Source organism: Brachyistius frenatus, unplaced genomic scaffold (assembly GCF_029030835.1).
Source record: "Brachyistius frenatus isolate BFR_SWC_R1_liver_20210118 unplaced genomic scaffold, ASM2903083v1 Contig_40, whole genome shotgun sequence".
Lineage (NCBI taxonomy): Eukaryota > Metazoa > Chordata > Actinopteri > Embiotocidae > Brachyistius > Brachyistius frenatus.
The window spans coordinates 2,899,621-2,922,491 of NW_027210639.1; the positions used below are offsets into that span (position 1 = coordinate 2,899,621).

At 41.4% G+C, this 22,871-nt stretch overlaps 2 protein-coding genes across 4 annotated transcripts; one reads left to right on the top strand and one right to left on the bottom strand.

The window, feature by feature from the left end:
* Nucleotides 1–29: 29 nt before the first annotated feature.
* On the top strand, nt 30–6,403 carry ebag9 (estrogen receptor binding site associated antigen 9). The gene is made up of 7 exons (XM_069702180.1): nt 30–319; nt 547–649; nt 1,079–1,160; nt 1,324–1,479; nt 2,692–2,802; nt 3,442–3,533; nt 4,309–6,403. Exons 1-7 carry the CDS (start codon nt 295–297, stop codon nt 4,424–4,426), a joined length of 687 nt encoding a protein of 228 aa, XP_069558281.1. The 5' UTR covers nt 30–294; the 3' UTR covers nt 4,427–6,403.
* Nucleotides 6,404–7,756: 1,353 nt separating this feature from the next.
* Nucleotides 7,757–22,327, bottom strand: sybu (syntabulin (syntaxin-interacting)). Of its 3 annotated transcripts, none has more exons than XM_069702184.1 (8): nt 22,203–22,327; nt 16,812–16,858; nt 15,181–15,367; nt 14,488–14,634; nt 12,619–12,709; nt 12,253–12,405; nt 10,439–10,594; nt 7,757–9,593 (listed from the first exon to the last, which is right to left on the bottom strand). In XM_069702184.1, the coding sequence occupies exons 2-8, from the start codon at nt 16,833–16,835 to the stop codon at nt 8,411–8,413; spliced, it is 1,941 nt and encodes a 646-aa protein (XP_069558285.1). In that variant the 5' UTR covers nt 16,836–16,858; nt 22,203–22,327; the 3' UTR covers nt 7,757–8,410. The 3 variants fall into 3 exon arrangements, with proteins under 3 accessions (XP_069558285.1, XP_069558283.1, XP_069558284.1); XM_069702182.1 differs by having other exon boundaries at nt 14,488–14,688; XM_069702183.1 differs by having other exon boundaries at nt 14,488–14,688; nt 22,199–22,327.
* Between the last annotated feature and the right edge of the window lie 544 nt (nt 22,328–22,871).

Consider the following 22,871-nt stretch of genomic DNA (forward strand, 5'->3'; position numbering starts at 1 on the left):
CTGCCCCCCCTCCCCTCCCGCCCCCCAGTTCAAAGATGGCAGCCATGGGAGACAGACGAGCGACGACACGAATTTAGGAGTTTTAACACGATACCGTGTTGGGATGTAAAGCTGTCACATGGATGGTTTTGACACCACAGCGTTTCACTTGGTCGCAGCCGATATGTCGTCTTAGAAAGACTCCTGAAGGGTTCCGAAATAACATGTTTTCGTGTGGGCTGAGCTAGCAAGCAGCGGTTAGCGAGTACATGAACTTGTCTCTTCTGCCGCTCGAGAAGACAGCAGGTGTCCTGCATGCAGCCGACTGACATCTCGCAAGGTGGGCACGTGTTTGCGTGGAAACTCTCGTGTGTGTGAAAAGGCAGTTAAGTTAAGCTCGATCATAATAAAAAAAATTAAAAAAAAAAGGCCGGCGTCAGAAAGGCTCCGTGGGTCACATGATCGGTCGGAGGGACATCTTCTTCATGTCCACCAGCTCGTGTGTCCACCTGTAACACGGCTGGTGGACGGGATGCTAACTTGGTTGTGTTTTCTCCCCCCGACCAGCTCGAGTTCACCAGCTCATCATGGCCATCACTCAGTTCCGTCTGTTCAAGATCTGCACATGTCTCGCCAGCTTACTTTCTTTCCTTAAACGGTTGATATGCAGGTAAGCACAAGGACACTGGAGAAATACTCACCTCTGTTTACATGACGTTTATTTTATGGACAACCTCGAGACAACAGAACAATCCTGGTTTCTAAATATAGATCTTTATGTAATATTACATGTAAAGAGATTTATCGGCTGATTTGACTCAACTAATATCGATGTAGGTGTTGGCCAATATGCGCCATTAGTTAAAAAAAACAAAAAAACACTTGTTTTTTGGGGTTGTTTTTTTTAACGTTGAACAGAAAAAGATGCCCGGAGTGAATTAGAAAACGTGTATATGTGAGAATATCAGCCTTAATCATGTTAATGTCAGAATTATTTTGACCTTGTGATATCATGATCGACATCAGCCCCAGAGATCAGGTGTAGTTCAAGCTTTCATTCTATTAGTTGCTTTTGATTTTTCGTTTTCTCTGAACACAGGAGCGGAAGGGGCCGCAAACTCAGCGGGGATCAAATAACTCTCCCGACGACCGTGGACTTTTCATCGTCTGTCCCAAAACAGGTCGGTGAACTATCAGCATCTGCCCTGAGAGGTTCGGGGGCGAACGTTCAGCATTTGGGGATTCAAACTGCAGATACCATCCGTGCACACGATTTCTAATTTGGCATTTGGTTTTCTTTGACAAATGAACTTCGAGTGGTATTTTGTTGTCTAATCTGCGCAGCCAGAGATTGAAGAATGGAGCTCTTGGGATGAGGAGGCTCCCACAAGTATTAAGATTGAAGGTGGCAACGGAAACGTTTCCCCACCACCCAACGATGCAGACGAAGAGCCCGACTACTTCAAAGACATGACGCCCACCATCAGGAAAACACAGAAGGTATGTCCAATGACAGTCTCAGACCTACTACGTGACTCCTTGACATCGTAAAGCTCTCTGTAGATAAAAAGATGAATTAAAGTGTCGCCTCTGTGCATTCAGTACAGATGAAGCCCTTTGATGTGCTTTTCCTAAGTTTTGTTTGCACAAACTTTCTATAAATGCAGAGATGCCCCCCACCCAAAAAAAAAATTGTTAAACTGGAGTCATAAGCCATCCAGATCTTGACCAACTAATGTATAACAGCTCAGAATAACATACAACACATAAATATGTGGACTTTGCGGTGTCGTGCTGCTGATGCAGTTGGCGTGCTCCCTCCCAGCGAGCAGCTGAATGTCACAGAATATGTCGAGTGCACGTAAAAGAGAAAAGGGAGATTTGAAAAATGACAAACCTGTGGACTTTACAGACACAGCAGTCCATCACAGGTGTAAAACCGCTCATGTTTAGTTACTATTGAATGTTAAATGGATGTTACTTGAGGTCCAAAAAACGTTTTTGTTTCTTTCTAATTTAAAAGTGGCTACTTTGAAGGCAGATTTTGTGCACAACTATATTTACAAATTACTGAATTAATTGTTGTTTATTATCAGTTTATATCACCCAACCTTACTCTGAGACACTGTGCAACTGCTGCTGTTTCAATGCACAAGCAAAGTGCTTATTAAAAGGCATTGTTGTGTTTTCTATTTCTAGAATTGTCACAGTAAACACACACAAATATGTCTGAATAATAATGTAATGTGTCAGAGCTAGGTTAGCCGTGTCCTCCTGTTTTTTTGTGCAACACTGGAAAAATCGTGCCTCTGATGTTTCTCTATAATGACACAAAAGTATCAAATTAATTCTAACCCAATCATGTTTCTTTTGATAAAACTGCAAATAACTGAATTTCCCTCATGGGATTTTTCCTCGTGGCAATATTATTAAATAGTAAATGGAAATCATTCTGTTGAACTGGTTGTATAATAATGTGGGTGTGACCATATTGGAATAAAATTACGTTTTCTGTTCATTGAACCTTGATTGAATCATGATCAGGTTTATCCAGTAAGTAAACGTTCAGAGAGCAAATCTTCAGCGTAACAGGATTGTCAGCTGACTCGTTAAAAATGCTGCTGTCCTCACCGTTTGCTCGTCTATTTCAGTAATAATTTTGAGTTGAATTTAAAGACCTCTTCTCCTTTTTCTCTGTTTCCCACCTTGAAGATTGTGCTGAAGAAGAGGGAGCCTCTGAACTACCTGGTGCCTGATGGCTCAGCAGGATTCTCCAGCAGACTGGCAGCCTCTCAGGACATGATGACCTTCAGTCCTCCCTCAGTGAGTTCCACATCTATACACTCTCTCAAGCTTCAGGCATGTTTTCTCCTTCTTACACATCCAGGGCTTTTATTCTTTAGTTCAAATACACTGATTTTTAACAATAATGTCACACAAAAGATGTGTGTGAAAGAAATAATTTTAACAAACCCAGAAAGGACGGGTTGGGGGATATGGGTAACGATTGAACATGTATAGGGACCTCAGTCCTCCTCCTATATTATACACTGTGTATGTTACTTTAATAATGCATATTCATTATGACATTAAAAATATTAGTATGTGAAAGAGTTTGTTGGGTATCAAAGGGAAGTAATACTTGCTGTGTCAGCTATTGGGCTGGTAAAGAACTTACTTAAAGCTGCAGGAGAAAATACTTAAATTTAAGGACACACCTACTGGATAATATCAGTGAGACTGACTGAATGATCCTTCGGCACAGTGCCGCTAACATGTCACAACATGAAATGTCCACTGTCCTCCATCTCTTGTAAAACTAGAGGAGACATCCAGAATAGCTGTCTTGTGAAGATGTAAAATACTCTGTTTTGGCCTCATTCATGAAATGCAGCTCTTGCAACAGGAATGATGTGATCGTAGTTGCATCGTCATGGGTATAACTGTAAACTATCTGCACAGGCCGAACTGGGAGAAATGGACAACTGGCAGGAGGACGCCAACGCCTGGGAGGACGAGTCTGATGCTGCCTGGGAGACAGAGGAGGTGCTCAGGTAATAGTCCAAGAATGCATCTGTGCCTGTATATAAAGTAGACACCAGTTTGTCAGCTGAACCAGTCAGTTCTGAAACTGGCTCATTTGAACCATATAGGAACGTCACATCAAGCTGCCTGTGGAGACTCTGTCTGTATTAATACAACCTGTTTAGAGAAGGACATCATTTGAATTTGAGATTTTCTTGAAAGAAAGACACAAAGAACACGTACAATATACAAATATGGAGGAATTGAAGCCAGAGTTTACAGCTTAGTGACTTTCAGCGCACAACATGCCTCACATGATGCTCAATGTTGGATTGGTTAAAAGCTGCTCCAACAGCTTTAAAATAAACCCGAGGTCCCCACCTGTTAGGATGTAACGATTGGAAATGATCCATACTCTATATTACACATTGAATTTGTCTTTTTTTTTTTTTTTGTCTTAAATGTCGTGTAAATGAGAAACCTTGTTATCCAGGTAGATTCCTCCGGGTGATTACAGATTTTCAGGTTTGCAGAATTAGGTTGGTGTAATGAAGAAATCCCATTCCTGACTGGCTGCATGTAAACGTGGCTCCACGTGGTTTACTCGGAGCATGTACACCGACAGCCATTTTTTTCTATGAGGAGTGTAGATTCATCTCGTGGCCAGCAGGTGTCAGTGTACACCAATGTTTCAACACCAGCGGCACAGGAAGAGGATTTTGTTTTTCCTCTCTCCTAGCTTACTAGCCTGTGTAGCTCTGTGATGACACTGCCTACAATTGTGCTTTTGTCTTCTTTGAACAGACAACAGAAGATGGCTGAGAGGGAGAAGCGGTCCATGGAGCAGCAGAGGAAAAAGATGGAGAAGGAGGTCCAGAGAATGATGAAGAAGGAGCAGAAGATTGCTGTCAAGCTCTCGTAACATTTTAGAAATGCTCAGTTTTGAGCCAAAGGGATTGGGGGTGGGGTGGGCAAAGACACTCGATCAATCATTACCTAAAAAGTCATGAAACCGACCCGGATCATCAGCGTACAATACTTCTCTGTTAGAAAACTGTCCTCCCTCTCCTGTCTCCACCAGCAGCCATTTTAGTGTGTTTTCCAGCTGCAGCAGTGTAGAACACATCAGTCCTGAGGGCAGACGATGCACCGGGTGGACTCACTGTTCATGTGACGAGGTCATTTTGGTCTTCAAGGGAGAGCTCCATTTACATGATCCACTTCATCATAGGTTAAAGGTTAGAAGCAGCATTTAGACTCAGAAGAAATCTGTTAGGTAGCAAATTGTTCTGTTTTGGTTTTTACCAGGAACATTTGTAAATAAACTGGTACCTGTGCTACCTTTTGAAACTCAAATAGGGAGTACAATTCCTTTTCTTTGTCTTTTTTTTTATCACCACAAAGGAGTGTAATTTATTTTAAGCCTCGCTGTATAACAGTGACACCCCTTGATTTGCTTGGATGTGTGTTTTTATATTTATGTCATTCATTGTCTGAAAACACTATTTCTTTTCTAATGAATGTTGCTTGATATCTCACATCTCTCTCTGTTCTGTAAAGCCCTTATCACACTGGAATTCTGCATTAAAACGAAGGTTGGACATTTTCAAACTCGAGTATCGATAACTGATCATAGAGTAGACCCTAACCCAACTATAAACGCTAGCTGTGGGTTCCTATGGTAACCTCATGGCTGCTGATCTGATCACTCTCCTCCTTTGTCATCTTTAAGTAGTGGAAGAAAACACCCAGCGTTCAGTGTGTTTTTTTTTTTTTCTTGCCCTCTGCTGTTAAACACCGTCTGTATAAAACATGAATCACCATCACAGTGGAACCTCAGATCAGTTTATCCAACAGGAAGGTGAAAAATGTATGTTTGTTTGGATCTAACTGAGCATCTTGTTATGCATCATTGTAATGAAATTCCTGTTGGATGTTGGAAAAATTACTACCAGTGCCAGCGTTGTCATGGAAACATAGACAGGTGGAGAAGCTGAAGTATGTGTGTGGTCCACGACTTATTGTAAATGGTTTTGAAGCGAGGCGAGGGAGGTGGATGTCTTTACTTAATGTTACAATTACACAAAGCTTTGCAAGTAGTGTGACGCCTCTGAGTTAACGTTATTTATCAAATAATTTGTCGACACACTCAGAGGTGCTGTTTCTGTTAAAACTGACGATAAAATGGTTATGAAAACGAGACGAGTGCATGACCAGTTTTAAGAGTTTAATCGGGAGCAAGTGTTCATTTCAAGGGAATTCAACAAACTGCCTTTGTGGATTTGTGTTTTCTCGTGAAGTGTTTTTTTTCATTGAACAGCTAGCTGCATGTTGTTCTATTTTTTTTTTTTTTTTTTTTGCACATTTAATTTTTTTTTTTCCCAGAAATGAGTTATTGAAACCTCGGGGTTTTTTTTCTCACGCTTTTTTCATTGTTAAAAGTGGTGACGGTTGAGCACAAACGCAAGAACTTACATGGAGTAATGAGTCCACGAGCTCAGTCCACATCTGGCAGATTGTACAGTACAAATACTGCATCAGTCCCACACAGGTTTTAATAAAATGATTCATACCTCAGGAGGTGAATAACCGTGGCAATACCTGGTATGTAATTTGTGAAACACCACCTACTGTACAACTCTTGTGGAAAATATATCATTACAGATGGAAATGATTAATTATCCAACTTTTATTTGAATACAACATTATTAGTTTTGCTCGTAGCCTGCCTCTAATGATGACACTGCAGGTCAGCCAGATAGGTCCAGACTGAAACGTCTTTAATAACTATTAGGATGGATCATAATTCATTTATAGTGACATTCAGGCTTCCCGGGGGATGAACTCTGACTGTATTATACTATAATATGTCAAAGCCATTAAATTAATTGTCATTCAATTTGGTGCTCACCTTCGTGGTCCCCACAGAATTGTAATAACTAAAGTGACATCTACTCCGGCACCGTCATTGCATTAAAAATACTTTATTTTATGGCCACATACCTGCAAAAATAAGGACATTCCCTTCATACTCAGCTGGAGTGTTTGTGCACGCTAAACTGAGATGACCCGTCCATAATCTATACCCACTTTATACTAACACTTGAGACTGGTTACCAGTCCATCACAGGAACAACTAATTAACCTTGCAAACATGTCTTTGGACAAACTCCAGCCAACCTGCAGGTTTGAACCGCGAACCTCATTGCTGTGAGGTTACATACTCGCCACCACGCTGCCCTAAAACAATAAACACGCTATGTATGGTTCCTGCTAATCATCATGTTAGCATTGGCATCAGCTCAGATTACCAGTGTGCCACTAACGTTTCTGTAGACTCAACAGTCTGACATGAAGGTGGCCTGTAACCTGGATTGACAGACCGTTGTCATCACGCCTCTGACCCTCATCACAATGATGTCACTCCCATCTGCCTGGGGACGCTGCCTGCTTGCCAAATACCTCTGAGAGACTGACCCACTTTCAAAAAGGGAAAATGCACTTCATCAGTCTTCAGAAAGGGAACAAGCCACATGGCTGCAGAGTCACATAAACCGATTCTGACCAGAGTGGTACGTTTACAAACCATTGCCGCCCACTCATCTAATCTAGCACCCACGGACTGGTGAGGGGATTACAGTTTCTAATGATTTATGATCTCAGAGGTCATGGTTATGCAATTTTAAGACAGCGCTCCATATGGCAGAGTGGAAATGCAGTCATCATGGCAAGGAAGCAGAATGCCAGGTCATTCAGGCTTAATCAGCTTTTTCTTGAATTGTCATTGAACATGGATAGATTAGTTATGTAATGACTAAAGAAGGCGTGGGTCGTGTTTAGGTAGGGGGGGGGGGACTTACAGCTGTGCTGGCGCTGACCCAGATGTTAGGGCCCAGAGAGCATTTTACAGCTTCTGCGAGATTGCATTAAAGTGGATCTAATGCACTCTATGTTGTCAGCTCCAGAACCCAGGGGACGTCTGAAAACACAGGCCGAGAAAGCTTTTACATAAGACCAGCCTTCATGAGAACACATTGCTTGGTTGCGCTTGGAGATCAGAATAGATATTTCCCCCCCCTAGTTTTATTTATTGATGTAAACAACTTGCACAAATGAAGAAACTCTCCCAGTCTTTGAAAGCATTTTTAACAGACCTGTTTTCATGGGTCAAACTTTTAAAAGTCTCTCCGGTTCAGTCATAACAAACCTGTCGGATCGGAAAAAAAAAAAAATCAGGAGTCCAAAACACAGCCAGAATTATCATGCTTTAATAAAGATACAAGGAACATTTGATGTAAACCACCAGTATTGCACATTGCTCAGGCACATAACAAGTGTCAGTTGCTTTGAAGCATCAACTTATTTCTATGAACAATACACAGGCTGGACCAAGTAAAGCTCTACGCCCGGGGAGGAACAAAAATATAGACTTCTTCACAAAAACAACAGTGTACTCACATTAAAGCTTTGGCTGAAGGTTTAAGGTTTCTTTCTGAACAATAACGCAAAACGGATTTCAGAACACATCCGAACACAAACTGGCATTCAGCCTTCACCTCCGAAAATCTCATCCCTAACAAAGAACTTTTTTTTTGTACTTTTATTTTTAAACAAGAAATAGGGACACCACGGGACAATGAGAACACAACCATCTACCCAGATGATCTGCTTATACATTTAAAGGATAAATAAATACATAAATAAACCCCATTATAAATAATCCCTCTCGTCACCACTTGGCTTCAGCTCGTGGTAACTGTACAGTGCAAAACAACAGTGCGGGAACCAAAATTACTGCATTGGTATCATCGAGTGTCAAACAAAAACAGATCTCACAAATACTCGAGAAGCTGCTTCAAGTTCTTTTAGTTCAAAGGTTAGGTGTTTGCATGCGGGTTGGAGACCTTCACGCATTCGGCCTGTGAGTGACGTGACGAAGTGAGTGCAGTCCCATGATGCAACAGCCCCTGATTAGAGCAGCGATGTTGTACACCGGAGCGCTTCCGTCCACACCGTGCCGCGAGTACAGCCAAGCCACCGTGGGTAACACCGGGGCTGCCACGGCGACCAGATCTACCAGGAAGCTGTTGCTCCAGTAACGCTTGCCGACCACGTCCAGTCCCGGCGACGGACAAGGTTCCTCCTCAACGATGCCAAAGTCCAGCTCCCCCATGAACCGACGGCTCTCCGCAGGCTCCCAGCAACACGTGCCGGAATCTGTGGAGGTGTCGGGGCTCTCTGGAGGCAGGCTGGGTCGGGGAGGCGTCGAGTCGGGCTGATTGGCGGTGGTGGAAGTGGAGGCAGGTTGGTTTGGGAATCCCAGAAGACTGCTGGTGGCCGATAGAGCTGCGTCCCCCGCTGTGACCCCGTGGAACTTGAGCAGCTGAAGGAGCAGAGCCTGCAGGTCTGGAGACATGGGCGTTAGGTCCGTCTGGATTCCTTTATCCTCTGCGTTCTGCTGGGAAGGTGTGTTTGAGGAGATGGTGACTGTGGTGGACAATGCGTTTGGTGGAGGTGGTGCAGTAGATTTATCCATCAACTGTCCCTCGTCTGATATTGCAGACACCCCGAGCTCCGACTCCGCCTCAGCCCTCACGTTGCTACTAGAGTCGTGACTGAAATCCACCGCAGTGGACATGAAGACGTGCTCCAAAATGTCCGCACTGTTGGCCATCTCATCGTTTAGAAGCAACCCGCTGTCAGCCATTGCCTCCGCTCCTTGGTCTCCCAGCTCCATCCCACCCTCTTCCTCCCCCACAATCTTCTTCCCGCCGCTATCCGGGCTGTCGCAGATAAAGTCCAAGGTGTTCTCGTCTTGGAGGTTGGCGCCGCTCTGAGCGAGCTCCATGCTTTGCAGCAGGGACTCCAGCTTCCTGTTTTGGATGTTGATGTCAATGAAGTACTTCTGTATTCCCTTGTCCTTCTCCATCAGGCTGCTCTTCATGGTTTCCACCACCTGACGCAGCTGTTTGATCTCTTTGCGAGCTTCTTTGAGGGACAGCTGAGCCTCCACCCGGTGACATTCCTCCTCAATCCAGTCCTCCCTCATTCTGCCAAGCTGGGCCTTAAGCTCCTCAATCTCCGTCTCTCTAAAGAAACAGGAACGAAAATGTCTAGGCTCACTTAAAAAGGAATCGTTGAACATTTTGAAGCACACGATTATTCACGTTTTTGTTGAGTTTAATGAAAATATAAGTACCACGTTTATGTCCATGTCAAATATGAAGCTACATCCACAATCTGATTAGCATAGCTTGGATAAAAATCGAGCCCACTTTGTTTGTTTTGAGTTGAAAGTTTGACAGTAAAATGTCAGATATGAAGCCGTTTCATTTACAGCTTGTGGAATGTTCTTGTTAGCCTGCGAGCTCCCACACGTTTAAACACCACTCGTGCAATTTGCTATCATGCCTGCTTTTTGCCTTATTGCACACACACAAGTTGTACTGTTAAAAATGACCAATTCATATGTTTTATCTGTACTTTAAACACAGCAAATTTCCATTTTCTGGTGAAATGGTTCCCACCCATTTCCAGTATTCATGCTAAACTAAGCTAACTAGCAGCTGACTGAACCTTCATATTCAACATATCTTGAGTGGAATTAATCTTCTTATCTCGCGCTTACCGAGAAAGAAAGTGTGTGTAAAATAATGTCAAAACAATTTCACAAGATATTAAGCACAGCAATACTAGTCATGAAGAATACAAGTTGAATAAGTCGCCTTGTCTGCTTTCTGTATGGGGAAGATTTCTTGTACAGCATCGTCCTGTTTTTACATACATTTTATGGACTAGTCATTTCCCAGAGCGTTTCCGCTTCACAGGATGTTAACGGATGAGCAGAGCTGCTGCGTGTAGGCATTACATCACAACTAGGGTACCACATTTCCCCCCGAGGCGACCATGAGATGCTGCTGCTGCTGCTGCTAACCTGTCACGAACTGTGTTCTCAGACTCCATCAGTTTGGTCCTCAGGTGTCTGATGGCCACTTCCTTCTGCTGCAGAGGGGTGAGGTACTGCTCGGGGTTCGGGGGCCTGATGCCATGATTGTCTCTGCAGGAGTGGTAGCGGCCAAGAGTCGCTCTTCTGTTGGACGCAGGAACAATGATGGTGGTGAGATGCCAAGTCTACCCCACTAGAACTGATTATCTATCATTCCTCAAGTAGACATTTTGAAAGGACTGCAGAAAACAAACCAATTTGACGCTTAAAAGCAAAATGACTCCCTACAGAAGGTAATTAGTCTGGCTGAGAGAGTGCCATCAGGGCAGATGCTCTCTGAAGCCTGGAATTAGTCTTGCACAGGATTACTGGCATGCAGGCTAGAGACAAAAAAAAAAAAAAAAACTAAAACGCTGGTTTATCTGAATACAAGCAGCGTTAGCAAGCAAAGAAATCAACCTTATGAGAAAAACCCTAATCTACAGCTAATTGCATTAGCATTCAAATGCCTTTTGCGTGTCCTATGACCAGTGTTTTATCATGCTCAAAGAGAACTGATCAAAGGATTCCTGTTTTTTGCTGTAGAGGATGAGTGGGTGGATTTGGACTATATGCAAAGCAGCATGCAAACCCCTCTCCTCCACTAGCACAATATCCTAGCAACCTGGGATACTTGGGGCTTTGATGCGAACACTCTGCATCCCTGCCAGAAATAGAAACAGCCCAGGAGAAGGTAGCATGTGAGAGGAAAAGGCGTCACATGACACTTAGTCAGGCAGGGGGAAAGATAGACAGGGTGTCTTAAAGTGATAAGAATGGAGGATTAAAATGCATTTAAGGAAGCTGTCAACATGAGATCAACAGCCAGGTTCTGCTACTGCATGACCTCAAGGACTGTGGGCTGAATGTTTGTCATTTATACTGCAGAGAGGATTTTTAGGTTCAAATCTTATGAGCTGCCAGCAACCATAAAGCCAACGTAAACCGTACTAGAAATATGCAGCAGCATGTCAGATTCATCATTTTCCAAACACTGTGGAGCTTCAGGCTATTCAGTTCTGCTCGTATGAAAAATTTATGACCCTCTTCTCTACTCCAAACCAAGGTGCATTTACTCTAATTTAGTTACGAATTGGTTTCAGTCAGTAGGGTCACTGTCTGGTTACCATATTCAGACTTTTGCTTCATTAAATCCCCATTAATCCCCGCTGCAGCCAAATCATGACTGATATAATCCCAGCCAGCTGCAAGAGAGGAAATGATAAAACTGTCTGAGCTTAATCCAGCCACCCACTCACTTGTGGTTATGCTGCACATTGCGTGAGCCACAGTCCAAATCTCAGTCTCCAAAGTCCACTTACTTCTCCCTCAAATAGAGGAAGTTGAATTTGTAATATATCCAAGTGGAGAAATAGATAAAGAAATGGCAATGAGGTCACAATAACTGACCAGATTACCTTACTTTAAATTTGCTTACTTAAATTTCATCCTTGATTATCAAAGGTCTTTTATTGTATAAATTTGGATTGTCATTTGTTTTTATTAATAATGCAAGTCTAGTTGCTTTACTGTGAAAGTGTCAAAATGCTTAGAAATGCACACAGACTGTATTCAGCAACTGTGGCGATTGGATAAACAGTTCGGACTTCCCCAAGTTTGTGAAGTCACAAGCTTACGCTCATGTCATACGTCCACCCTCACTCACAGCAACCTTTTATGTGCTCATTCTGACACAGAGCGAAAACATCAGTAAAGTGTAAAATATGGGCTCTTTGATGATGTACGAGGTCCATGTTGAGTACCTGGAGGTGGGGCTGGAGTTGCAGCTGCTGCTGTTGGTTGAGGCGGCGGCTCTGGGGGGAGTCCTGTAGGGGGCGTACAGCTCTGCATCGCGGTTGGCTGTTGGGCTTCCGGCTGGTTTGAACACTGGGAGCGATTGGATGCGAGTGCCGCGGCTTAATAATAATAATTTAAAAAAAAGAAAAACAAATTAAGGAATAATTGTGTTAATTACAAAAATAAATACAGAAATGAGAATGAACACACCCGTTTTAGTTCTAACTTTAAGACAAATGGGTCCACTACTAAATTTTTTATGTTTTGTTTTTTGTTTTTTTTAATCTGTTAGCAACCCAAGATGATCAAAACGCATACATCAAAGATTATACCTGCGTGAAGGAGCTTTCTTCCCAGCTGTGTTGCTCTGCCGGGTCTTTAGGCTCCCCGTGCTGCTGGAAGAGCTGAAGTCTGCCTCACTACCTGCAGGGAGTTGGCATCCATGTGTTAGCATTCTACCAGGCCTAAAGCAAGACTATGTAGCTTTTAAAAAAAACAGTATAAAACATCTTCCTCTTTGAATGAAAAGTTGAATTTATAAAAAAAAAAAAAAAAAAAAAAAAAAAAAGTACAATGTGCCAATTTGTATTCACTTCAGGGTTTTGTTGCTACAACCATACTAGGTCTGGTATGACTTAGCTTTAAAGGTGGCTAATATTCAGCTAATGGTGGGGAACTTTAGGTGGTCAGTTTGCTGATTTTTTTTTGTTGTCTTTTCTAACAGTGCTACTCTTTCCTGCTATCTCCATCTTATAAACACCTCAACATGGTTTGAGCCCAAAAGTAAAACCCGACATAAACCCATGTATACCTCAAGAAACAAGTTTGTTGTTAACTTTTAGTTGTCCCATTTCACTTAATCTCAGTGCCTGCTGTTCTCAAAAGTTTATATAGTCTCCCTTTGCTAGACAGCCAAAATGCAGATGTTTACTTAGTAAAAATGGTGTTGTACCCTATATCTATATTTGACTTTCTGAAATTCCACTATAAATGGATATCATGCAACAGAAACATTTTCCCCCAAAATATGAACACTACACGTTTCACTGAACAGCTAAAGTTTAAATTAATTCCTGAAATGGGGGAAAAAAAAGCTTAAATCATGTAACATCTCGTGACTCTTGTGAATTTTAGATTTAGATATTTCAGGGGTACAATAATCATCCCATAAAAGATGAATCAGAGCAGTAAAACTAATTTTACAGAAAATGTCCCATAGCTACTGTTCCATTAGAATCAAGCACGACTATCATGTTTATAGTTTCCTCTAATCAGGATTTCCATCAAACCTTTTTATGGCCTGCCCACAATTTATACCCCTATTTACACTGATGTGAGTTCAGAACAGAGATAAAACACTCATCACATGTTTATGTTATTACAAATACCATTGACATGCTACAATTAGCCAATAACTTCATTTTGTTTTTATATTTAACACAATCTGATCAAATGTTGCAAATCAGATTTTTTTTTTTTTGCACAATTATGAAGCCTGCCGACTTAAGAACAAAGCTGGTCCCTTAAATGTTGTGTTGAAATGATTAAAAGTTCAAGTCATACCTGAATAGCATCTTTTTCCATCAAACAAAACCATAGCAATGTGTCCAGTGATAACTGTGGCAAATAAAATAGCTCAAAATTCAGTGATCCCCCACCACTTAGTGAGTCAACTGTGGGTCTGTGCACATTCAATCAATGTGGTACCCTCCTCCTAATCAGCTTAATTGACTAAGCCCCTGAACCTTTTCCCCTCAACCAATCAGCTTTCTTCTTCAGTCTGACTCATGATCAAGCAGTTTTACCTCTTTCCCAATATTAAAAGTGCACTGCTTCTAATATATATTAACAGGGCACTGATGACAAATCCCTCTGGTTATTATTTTTCTTGTAGTCAAGCAGCTGCAACCCTGCCAAACACTGGTTTGTTCCTACCTGGGAATCTGTTGGCTGCTGACATGTGACAGATACTCTGTTATTGCACTTTGGTCTTTGGGGAACCACGGGCATGCACTAGTATATATAAATATGCAGCATGTTGTATAGAAATCTATGCAGCCTATGTAAAAAAAACAACATTGAATTAACACACAAATCACAGCACATAATAACATAGAGCAGGCCTTGGTCTGCTTTTTCTGAAGAAAACAAAAATGATCATTTTTCATGTTTTTAATCTTTATCTCTGCATTGTTCTTTACCTCTGACTTTCATGGCAGACCTAAGCTCCCTCTTGTGCCTCTGCACGCTCCGAGCTTCACCGCTCCACTCGGCCATCACCCTCACCCTCTTCACTTTGGTCTTCCGCTCGGGGAGTACTGGCGATCCGTGGGCACTCTGCTCTGAGCCTGACGGGGTTTTGGAGGGGGACACAGACTGACTAGTGGGGCAGCCGGTGTCATCTATTGTAGACAGGCACACAGACAGTAATAGCCAAGAAGAAGCAGCGCAGGGCAGGCAGCGAACACAAGCAGTCAATCAGAGCTCAAGGTTCAGCCTTGTTCTCTGACAGATAGCAAAACAGCTCTCACAATGGCCCGTCACTTTCATAAAGTTGCTGTCAAGTGGTCCCTGTGTTTGCAGAGTGCACTGTATACACACAGAGAGGCACCTTCTGCAGTGTCATGTTTGCTGTATTTGTTAACAGAGGCCAGTTCAGATGAACATTAAATACACATGGATGAGCTTGCGTAATCCTTTGTTAAACAAAGAAACACTTAATGAATCAAAGATCTAGATGATTTTGTAACACATTATACAATAGATTTTATGTTTTACCAGCCAACTAGAGCGTTATACAATCTGGCACCTGAATGCCTGTCAATGGTGCTGGACGTTCAAAGTATGTGAGGGTATAAACTCAGCTGTGCTTGGACTGGAGCTGAGCTTCTTACCAGAGCAGAAACTGTTGGTGCTGATGGTCCTCTTGGAGTGGTCTGAGCTCATGTCACACTCCTTGCCCTCCTCCTCTGAAAAAGGGGAGTCAGACAGAGGCGATCCTTTGTCCTTTGGTCGGAAAGGATGGAGGACCAAACGTGGGATACGGCTGCGTGGGCTTCCCTTCTCTGGGGATTTCTTTTCCTGTTTAAAGCAACATTTGTCACAGGAGAGCAAGGACATAGTGTCGTGAAATATACCTAAACTTAGTTTTACTTTTTAATTGAAAAAAAGATTCATATTGGTGTTTGATTTTCTCATGAAAATATCTGCACGGTCACAGTTTACCCATCTTTGTGCCTGATTTACTAAATGTTTGCGTGTATAAAATCACGTGCAAACTCCACACCACCCGCAAAAAAATGTCCAAGCAGATCTACTAACGACGTTCAGTGAGGATTGCCTCTTTCAAATGTGCAATTTAACAAACGTTGTCCATTTTGCTGGTTTGCCTGAATACATATGTAATATTGGGCGTTTCTGCTTGAAGGTGCAAAATACTAAGAGGGGAAATGCAAATAGAAAAATGTAGCACCCGCAACGATATTTATTAAACCTGAAAGTAGAAACAGGAGAAGTGATTGTTGTGTGTTTTAGTACGACTGAAAGGAACGTATTAATCAGGTGCGCAAATCTGGAGAAACTGCTGCTCTTATTGTGGTGAGAAGGAGACGCAGAGAAACCAAAGAATATATGGAGAACGTGTTTTACACCCGTGGAAAAAAATTTGAGATGTCAGAGGCTTAAATTATTCAGACGTATCGTTTGTCCAGCGTTGACATTTCCGAGTTATTGAACGAACTGAATGATGATTTAAAGCCAACAACAAGGAGGAGCCACGAAATATCAGCAATTAAAAAACTTCTTCCGACTCAGCATTTTCCTGTCTCTGGGTCGTTCCAGTGTATCGCTGCTTGGATATCCCACCAGTCCTGTTATTCAGGTGAGCTGTCACAGGTCCTGAATGTGTCCCGCAGAATTCACAGGTAGTTTCATAAAGTTCACGAGCACTCGCGAGACACTGAATGAAAAGTCACCTGCTCATCACAGAAAGATCTGAACCTGCTGATCGGTGTTTGTTAGAGGATCTCATCCACCGTCCCTCCTCTTTTATTTTCCGACGTTTTATTATTAAGCCTTTTTTTTTTTTTTCACCTTTTTGTTTTTCCCACTGTATTGACTTTCTTGGTGATAATCTCCTAAATTGCGTTTTGTTCATGTTATATTTATATTTTTTTAAAATTTCAATGGGATTAGATTTGCTTTTGCGGTCGCTCTGTTTTCCTTTGCTGGAATCACTTTAACACACGCAAACCCCTCATTGAAATACAACAATTTGCACCTGATATCAGTGATGCAAATACTCTTAGGAAATCACCCGCAAAACGTGAAATAAATGCGAAATAAATGTGCAAACTTTTGGAAAAAACATGCAATTTTGTACCCTTTATTTGAGATCTTAATAAAACAGGCCCTTTGTCTTTACCATTTGATGCAAAAAATATCTACTTACTATGTGTGTATTTTCTCAGTTCATTTAACATTCAGATATTTATCCTCAGTGACCAGCAGTAATGATAAGACTCACCTCATATTCCTGGAACGGTCCCATTGTGCTTCACACAGTGTTCTCCCCTAATGAAGGGGAAAGACAAAAATCAGGTCAGTCATATTACTTTGGACTGTGTATGTGGCAGGCAGCCTTTTGATGTGGCTCTCAAACTTAAGGACCCTCTGTCTGAAGTCTGTAACGGCACTAAATCCAACCCATCACACACACACACACACACACACACACACACACACACACACACACACACACACACACACACACACACACACACACACACACACACACACACACACACACACACACACACACACACACACACGCTGATTTTATGACCATATGAAACAAATAAAAAAGCTAAAAATAAATCACTGACTTCCTTTTTATATCAGGATTTTTACATGTTTAAACAAATTGAACAACAAATTCAGTGGAGTCAGATTTGAAGAGCAAATGCACTTTCTCAGTAGAGTCTATATAGCCATGCTAGCAGCTTAAAGACGGCTGCGCTTTAAGATACATGCTTACATACTCACAGGGATATTGCTAGCATGCTGATGTTAACTGATGTTTAAAATCTGCGTTTACAATATTAGCATGCTGATGTACAGCTGAGGCTGTTTGAAATATAATTAGCTTTGTGGGTAAACTATAGCGTAAACAAAAATTTGGACGTGAAAATAGTGCTGGATGAAAGTGTCCTATAAATAAAGTGCACTATAAATATCTGTATTTGCGAATTTTTTTGGCGATCCATCCAATAGTTGTTGAGATATTTCAATAACAAAAGTCATTGTGCTGGAGGAGAAGTCAGGGATCTCCAACATAAGCATGATCTATCATGTGGTAACCATGAACGTCTGTGCACAAATTCACAGCAATCCATCAAGTTGATGTTGAGATATTGTATAACTTAATAACTGAAACCGTTGACTTTGTAGTGGCGCTAGAGGTAAAGTCACAGGATGATCAACTCAGTAGAATTTATCCTTAAGGGACCATGAATGTCTGTGTCTTTAAGGTAATCTATTCAGTAGTTGTGGAGACTTTTTTTCACGATCAACATCATGTTGGAGCTGAGGAAAATGTCATTAGATCAACTAACTCAGTAGGGTTCATCCTCAGGGGACCACAAATGTCTGTACAAGATTTCATGCCAACATATCAAGGAGTTCTTAAGATATTTAAAGTCTGGACCAAAGTGGTAGACCGACAAACCTACATGAACAGAGAGGAGGCTAGTATTGTGGGGATGGGTTTAAAATAACTCAATTAACTCAACTGCTTGTGGTTTATAAGACTACAGTGTTCAGAGTACAGATACAGCTATATAAAAAGGAGGGTGTTATTCTTTTCATATTTGGATTTTTCATCAAAGTCATCCCAGATTAAAATGATCAGATATGAAGCACAGCTACACATGAATGAGAAGATGCTAACTCTTGTGCCAAAACTGAGGGGCTGCTGGCCAAAAGCTACAAAGTGCTTCAATCAGTGAGATATAATACAAGTAGATGATGGAGCGATATTAGATTCTCTGTTTAAAAAAGTAGAACCCAGTGTAGACAGAAACTGTGGTCTAACGCTAAACTTTTTGTTTTGTACGTGCACATTTAAACAAGGAGAAACATTTTTTATTGATGCTTTAGAGATAAATAATGCAGGTCTTCTCTCATGCTTGAATAAACTTTATACAATCACTTCACTTACTGTTGATAGCGTCCCAGTGTCCTCGCCTAAGGGGTTCAGTTGCATAAGGGCATACATGTTTTTGGTTTTTTTTTTGCATTATGAGTGATGTAATTGACCGCAGGGCCTGTGTGCTGCTGTCGCATCAGTGGATCTGAACCTGTCTTCCTTCCCTACATTCAGAGGGTAACTTTTTAAAAAAAAATTTAAGCTAGATGGATGTTAGTCCTGCCATAACTAAACAATCCCCTGCTGATAACAGTCTGATATTACCACTTGGTGACCTAATATTGCGACCTCATATTCATTTATTAGCAGCAAAATCCTCTTTTGTCGAATCCCCAAGGCCCAAATGGCATCGTAAAAATAGACCAGAGAGTTGTGGGAATCAAATTAAACCTCCTTTTTATCAGCCTCAAAAATAGATTTACGTCCTGGGCGGCCTGCACCACCCTGCCTGCAGTTTCATTTTTGTTTTCAGTATCATCACACTGGCACTCCGAGCATGGCAGAATCAGATTCGAGGCACCAAGCAGGGCTGAGCAGCCACGGCCGTGCCCTAGCAACAGTCCTAGCAACGGAGGGAAAAAGCTGCATGAAGGACTCGAGCTATGGAACCAATTATGTATGAATGTGCAGAGAGTGTAGGGTTCTGCTGCTCATTCGGAGATGCTGTCCTTCTCTGAGAAAATATGGAGAGTGTGCCGAGGTGATGCGTGGGTGTTATACCATTCAGCTGCTCACAGTTTTTCTCAGACTGAATGAACATTGCGTCCTTGAGCCTGAATGTGTACGCTTAAGGGAGCTTTCGACACTTAACCAAGTGCTTCTGACTTCCTTTACATCATCAAAGTATGTTTTATTTTTGAATATTTTTTTTTAACCATTGCACTTATCAGGAGGTGCAACAGATCTTTTTTTTTTTTTTTTTTTTTTTAACCCAAAACAATAGAAAACAATTGATGCTTAAGAAAACAAGGGTAAGACATGATCGATGTGTACGAAATGAAATAAGAGCTGAGCAGAGAAGATGTGTGATTATTCAATAAAACAGGGTGTGGTTGAGAGAAGGCTTTTAGCCCTGCGAGGCTCATGGCTCTCGGGATGTCAGTGTCAGTCGGTCGGCTTTGATCCTCACTGAAATATCCCAACAAAATATCAAACAGTTTGTCATGAAACTGTGAATGTTCCTGACTTTGGTGATCCACCATCGACAGGTTGATATTTTTAGCTTTTAGTTGATTGTGTATTCTGTGAACTTCAGAGAGATTTGCCTGACGGTGACGGGCTTTCATCAGCACTGTGAACTTTGTTTGGTAAAGGCTTAAATGTAACAGACGTTTATTTATATATAAAGCTTTAAACTTTCTTATCATCATTCATTGCAATTAATTTGGACTTTTCTTTTCATGCCATTATCAAGTCAAAGTGTTGTCAAGTACTTTGTTCTGGGACATTAAGACGAAGCTGGACAGAGAGTTTATCTTAGCAAATATTAACATTTTAACATGCTACACTGAAGCTGAACAGGGCAATCCAGCAAGAACTTTTTTGTTTGAAAAATGTTCTGGGAATATAATGCAGTGTTTTAGTATTGTTTTCAGTGATGTTTTTTCACCTTAAAGGAAGGACAATGTTCTCTACATGTTCTCTTTAAATACTTAAACAGTTTTTTCATAATATTATTAGAACATTTTGCCCTAATTCAGAAAATATTTTCATTTTTTAGTTTCCAGAATGTTGTCATTTTAGAATACGATAACTAATATGCTTAAAAAAAACATTATCAAAATGTTTTTAAGAATGTTTTAGGATATTTTTAGAGAACATTCGACTTTTCAGAAGAACATTCTGGGAACAAAAACACTGATAGAACATTGCATCATCTAGCTGGAAAACATCGCACCTGCGTCACATGACCATTTTAACATTTTCACTGACAGCATGTTAGCATGCTCATGGCTACAGACTTTTATTCTAAATTGCTTTAAAAGTAAAGACAGAAAGTGAGTCAGCTGTCGAAAGGTTTACGGGTTTGCAGCCTTATCCTTCATCAGCAGGGTTATGAATTCAAAGAAATAGAAGAGAAAGAATCACGGATCACCAAATCTGCAAGATGTCCTGATAACCATTCAGAGATTTGGAATCATCTCATGTTATTTGTTCAAGCGCCTGATAAAATAACTTGCTATGGTCATTTACTGTGTTTTCACTTGCACCCGTCCTGGACTAGAGCCTTCAAGGCGGGATCATGCATTTGGTCCTCTACTTGACTCCAGACAGACTTGATTGGCTACCTGCTGAGTAACAGGCTCAGCATTATCTAAGTAGCAAACACAGGATTTTCAGCCAAACTGCCATATGGTCCACAATCAGTCCAAAACCGTACCCAAAAATAAACTAAGAGGGAGGGCATTAATCACATCGATGTATTGGGAGAGGAAGACTTATACAGGCCGTTAGTGGGATACTGATAAACAAGTCTTTAAGCCTCCACTCGGCCTCTTTCCCTCATCCAGATGGTGGACTTTTAAAACAGCATGGAGTGGGCGTAAAATAATTCTCTTAATCCATCTGAGAGAATGTGCTTTCTATGTTGATCATACACATGGACAGATGTGGAGCTGTTTACTCCACTTTGACATTAACCCCATGACGCAGTCGGTGCATTTGCTCTGTTGACTGTTAAATTGTGTAATCTCAGAGAAGGCAAATGCTTATGAACGCCTAAACCACATACAATTAAAGGCGTGAGCTTCATATGCTCGATCTTTTATCATCTTTCATGCAGGAAATAACTGCAGATTTCATTCTCTTCTGAGTATCATTTGCAGAATATATTTTAAGCTCATCCATCCTTTAAAAGACTGCATCATCATTGCATGATGTCATTACTGAGAACTGTCTGTCACCATAAAACAAACCGAAACAAAAACCATCTTTCATGAAATAGTCTGACAGTATAGAAGATATGTTTCTACTATAGGAAACCACAGTTATGATAATCAACAATGGGATTAATCTCTATATTGGGACATTTGGTTCCATTGTGTTCTTTACAGTGCTGTTAAAACCTTGACATTTTTCCAAACAGAAAAATGTGATATATTTTTAAATAATTGTATATTTTATTCCATCACGTAGAACCACAGTCCCCATAAATAAACCCTGGAAATACCCTCCCATGTGTTTACATGCCTCCCTTTGTTTCCCACATTTCACTTCAAAGTCATTTTTATTGGGTATTATATTTAAGTATTATAGAGGTTTATGAGGTGATATCCCCTGACAATGATAACAACTCTCCCCACACTGCCATCTAATAGTCGCATTTGCATTTTTATCATGTTGTGTATCCAGTCGTGGGATTTTGTTTTGTTTCATCTGGCGCCACTTCAGTTACACGGAATGTTTTCCAAAGGTGCGCAGATGCCTCCCAGAATAAAGACATGCGAAGTCGGCCACATGATGTAAGCCGTGGTGATGTAAACAACCGACTTCACACCCGAGGTAGTCACATTTTTTTCAAAACATTTCAAATCTGTTCGCATAGTCAGATAATCTAAAAAACAAGACTCGTTCCTGAACTTGTAAACAGCTCGTCTTCAGCCCGTCTGCTCCCATCCCCACAATACTTTCATTTCATATTTTGGCATAATTATAGTACTATTTTGGTGGGAAACTATTTATCGTGAAAGAATAATCAAATAAAACACCTGCCTGGATGTTGGATGGTGATGTCTCTCAGAAGGATGCGCGTCAGTGGGTGAAGCACAAAGGGTCGTTCCTGTGCTGGTGGTGCCAGCCTCCGCTCTGCTGTGGTGACGATGGTGGAGGAGAGCTAGATGCAGACTGACGAGCACACACCATTGGGCGAGAGGCGAGACCAGTGACAGCGCACGCACACAGTGCCTGCCATCCCCAGTGTGTTACATAACGCGTTATTTAACCACTGAAGCCCCTCCGACATATGGGAACATAGACTGAGGACTGGCTGCCGTGTAAATACTCTGTTGGTTATTGGTACTGACATGTTTGGGAAACGCAAATGTACCTTGTCCGTATGTGTCATCTAACGGAGACATTTTACATACACGTAAGCTATATTTTAATACAGTATGAGCCTGCAAGTCACGATTTATATTTAATAATAGTTACCCAGAATCTAGGACATTTGGTCCGTCAGGATTTCTGGGATATTACGTTTCCTCAAAGACACGAGGACTGACTCACATGAAACCATGACAGATAAAACGCACAAGATGAGATATAAGCCTTTCCTATGTTCAGCATATAAACAGCAGGTCTGTGTGTACAGTGATGTGCATGGATGCAAACACAGTGTTGACCTGCTCGCAGAATCAGATCTGTTAGATCTCTGCTGCTGAA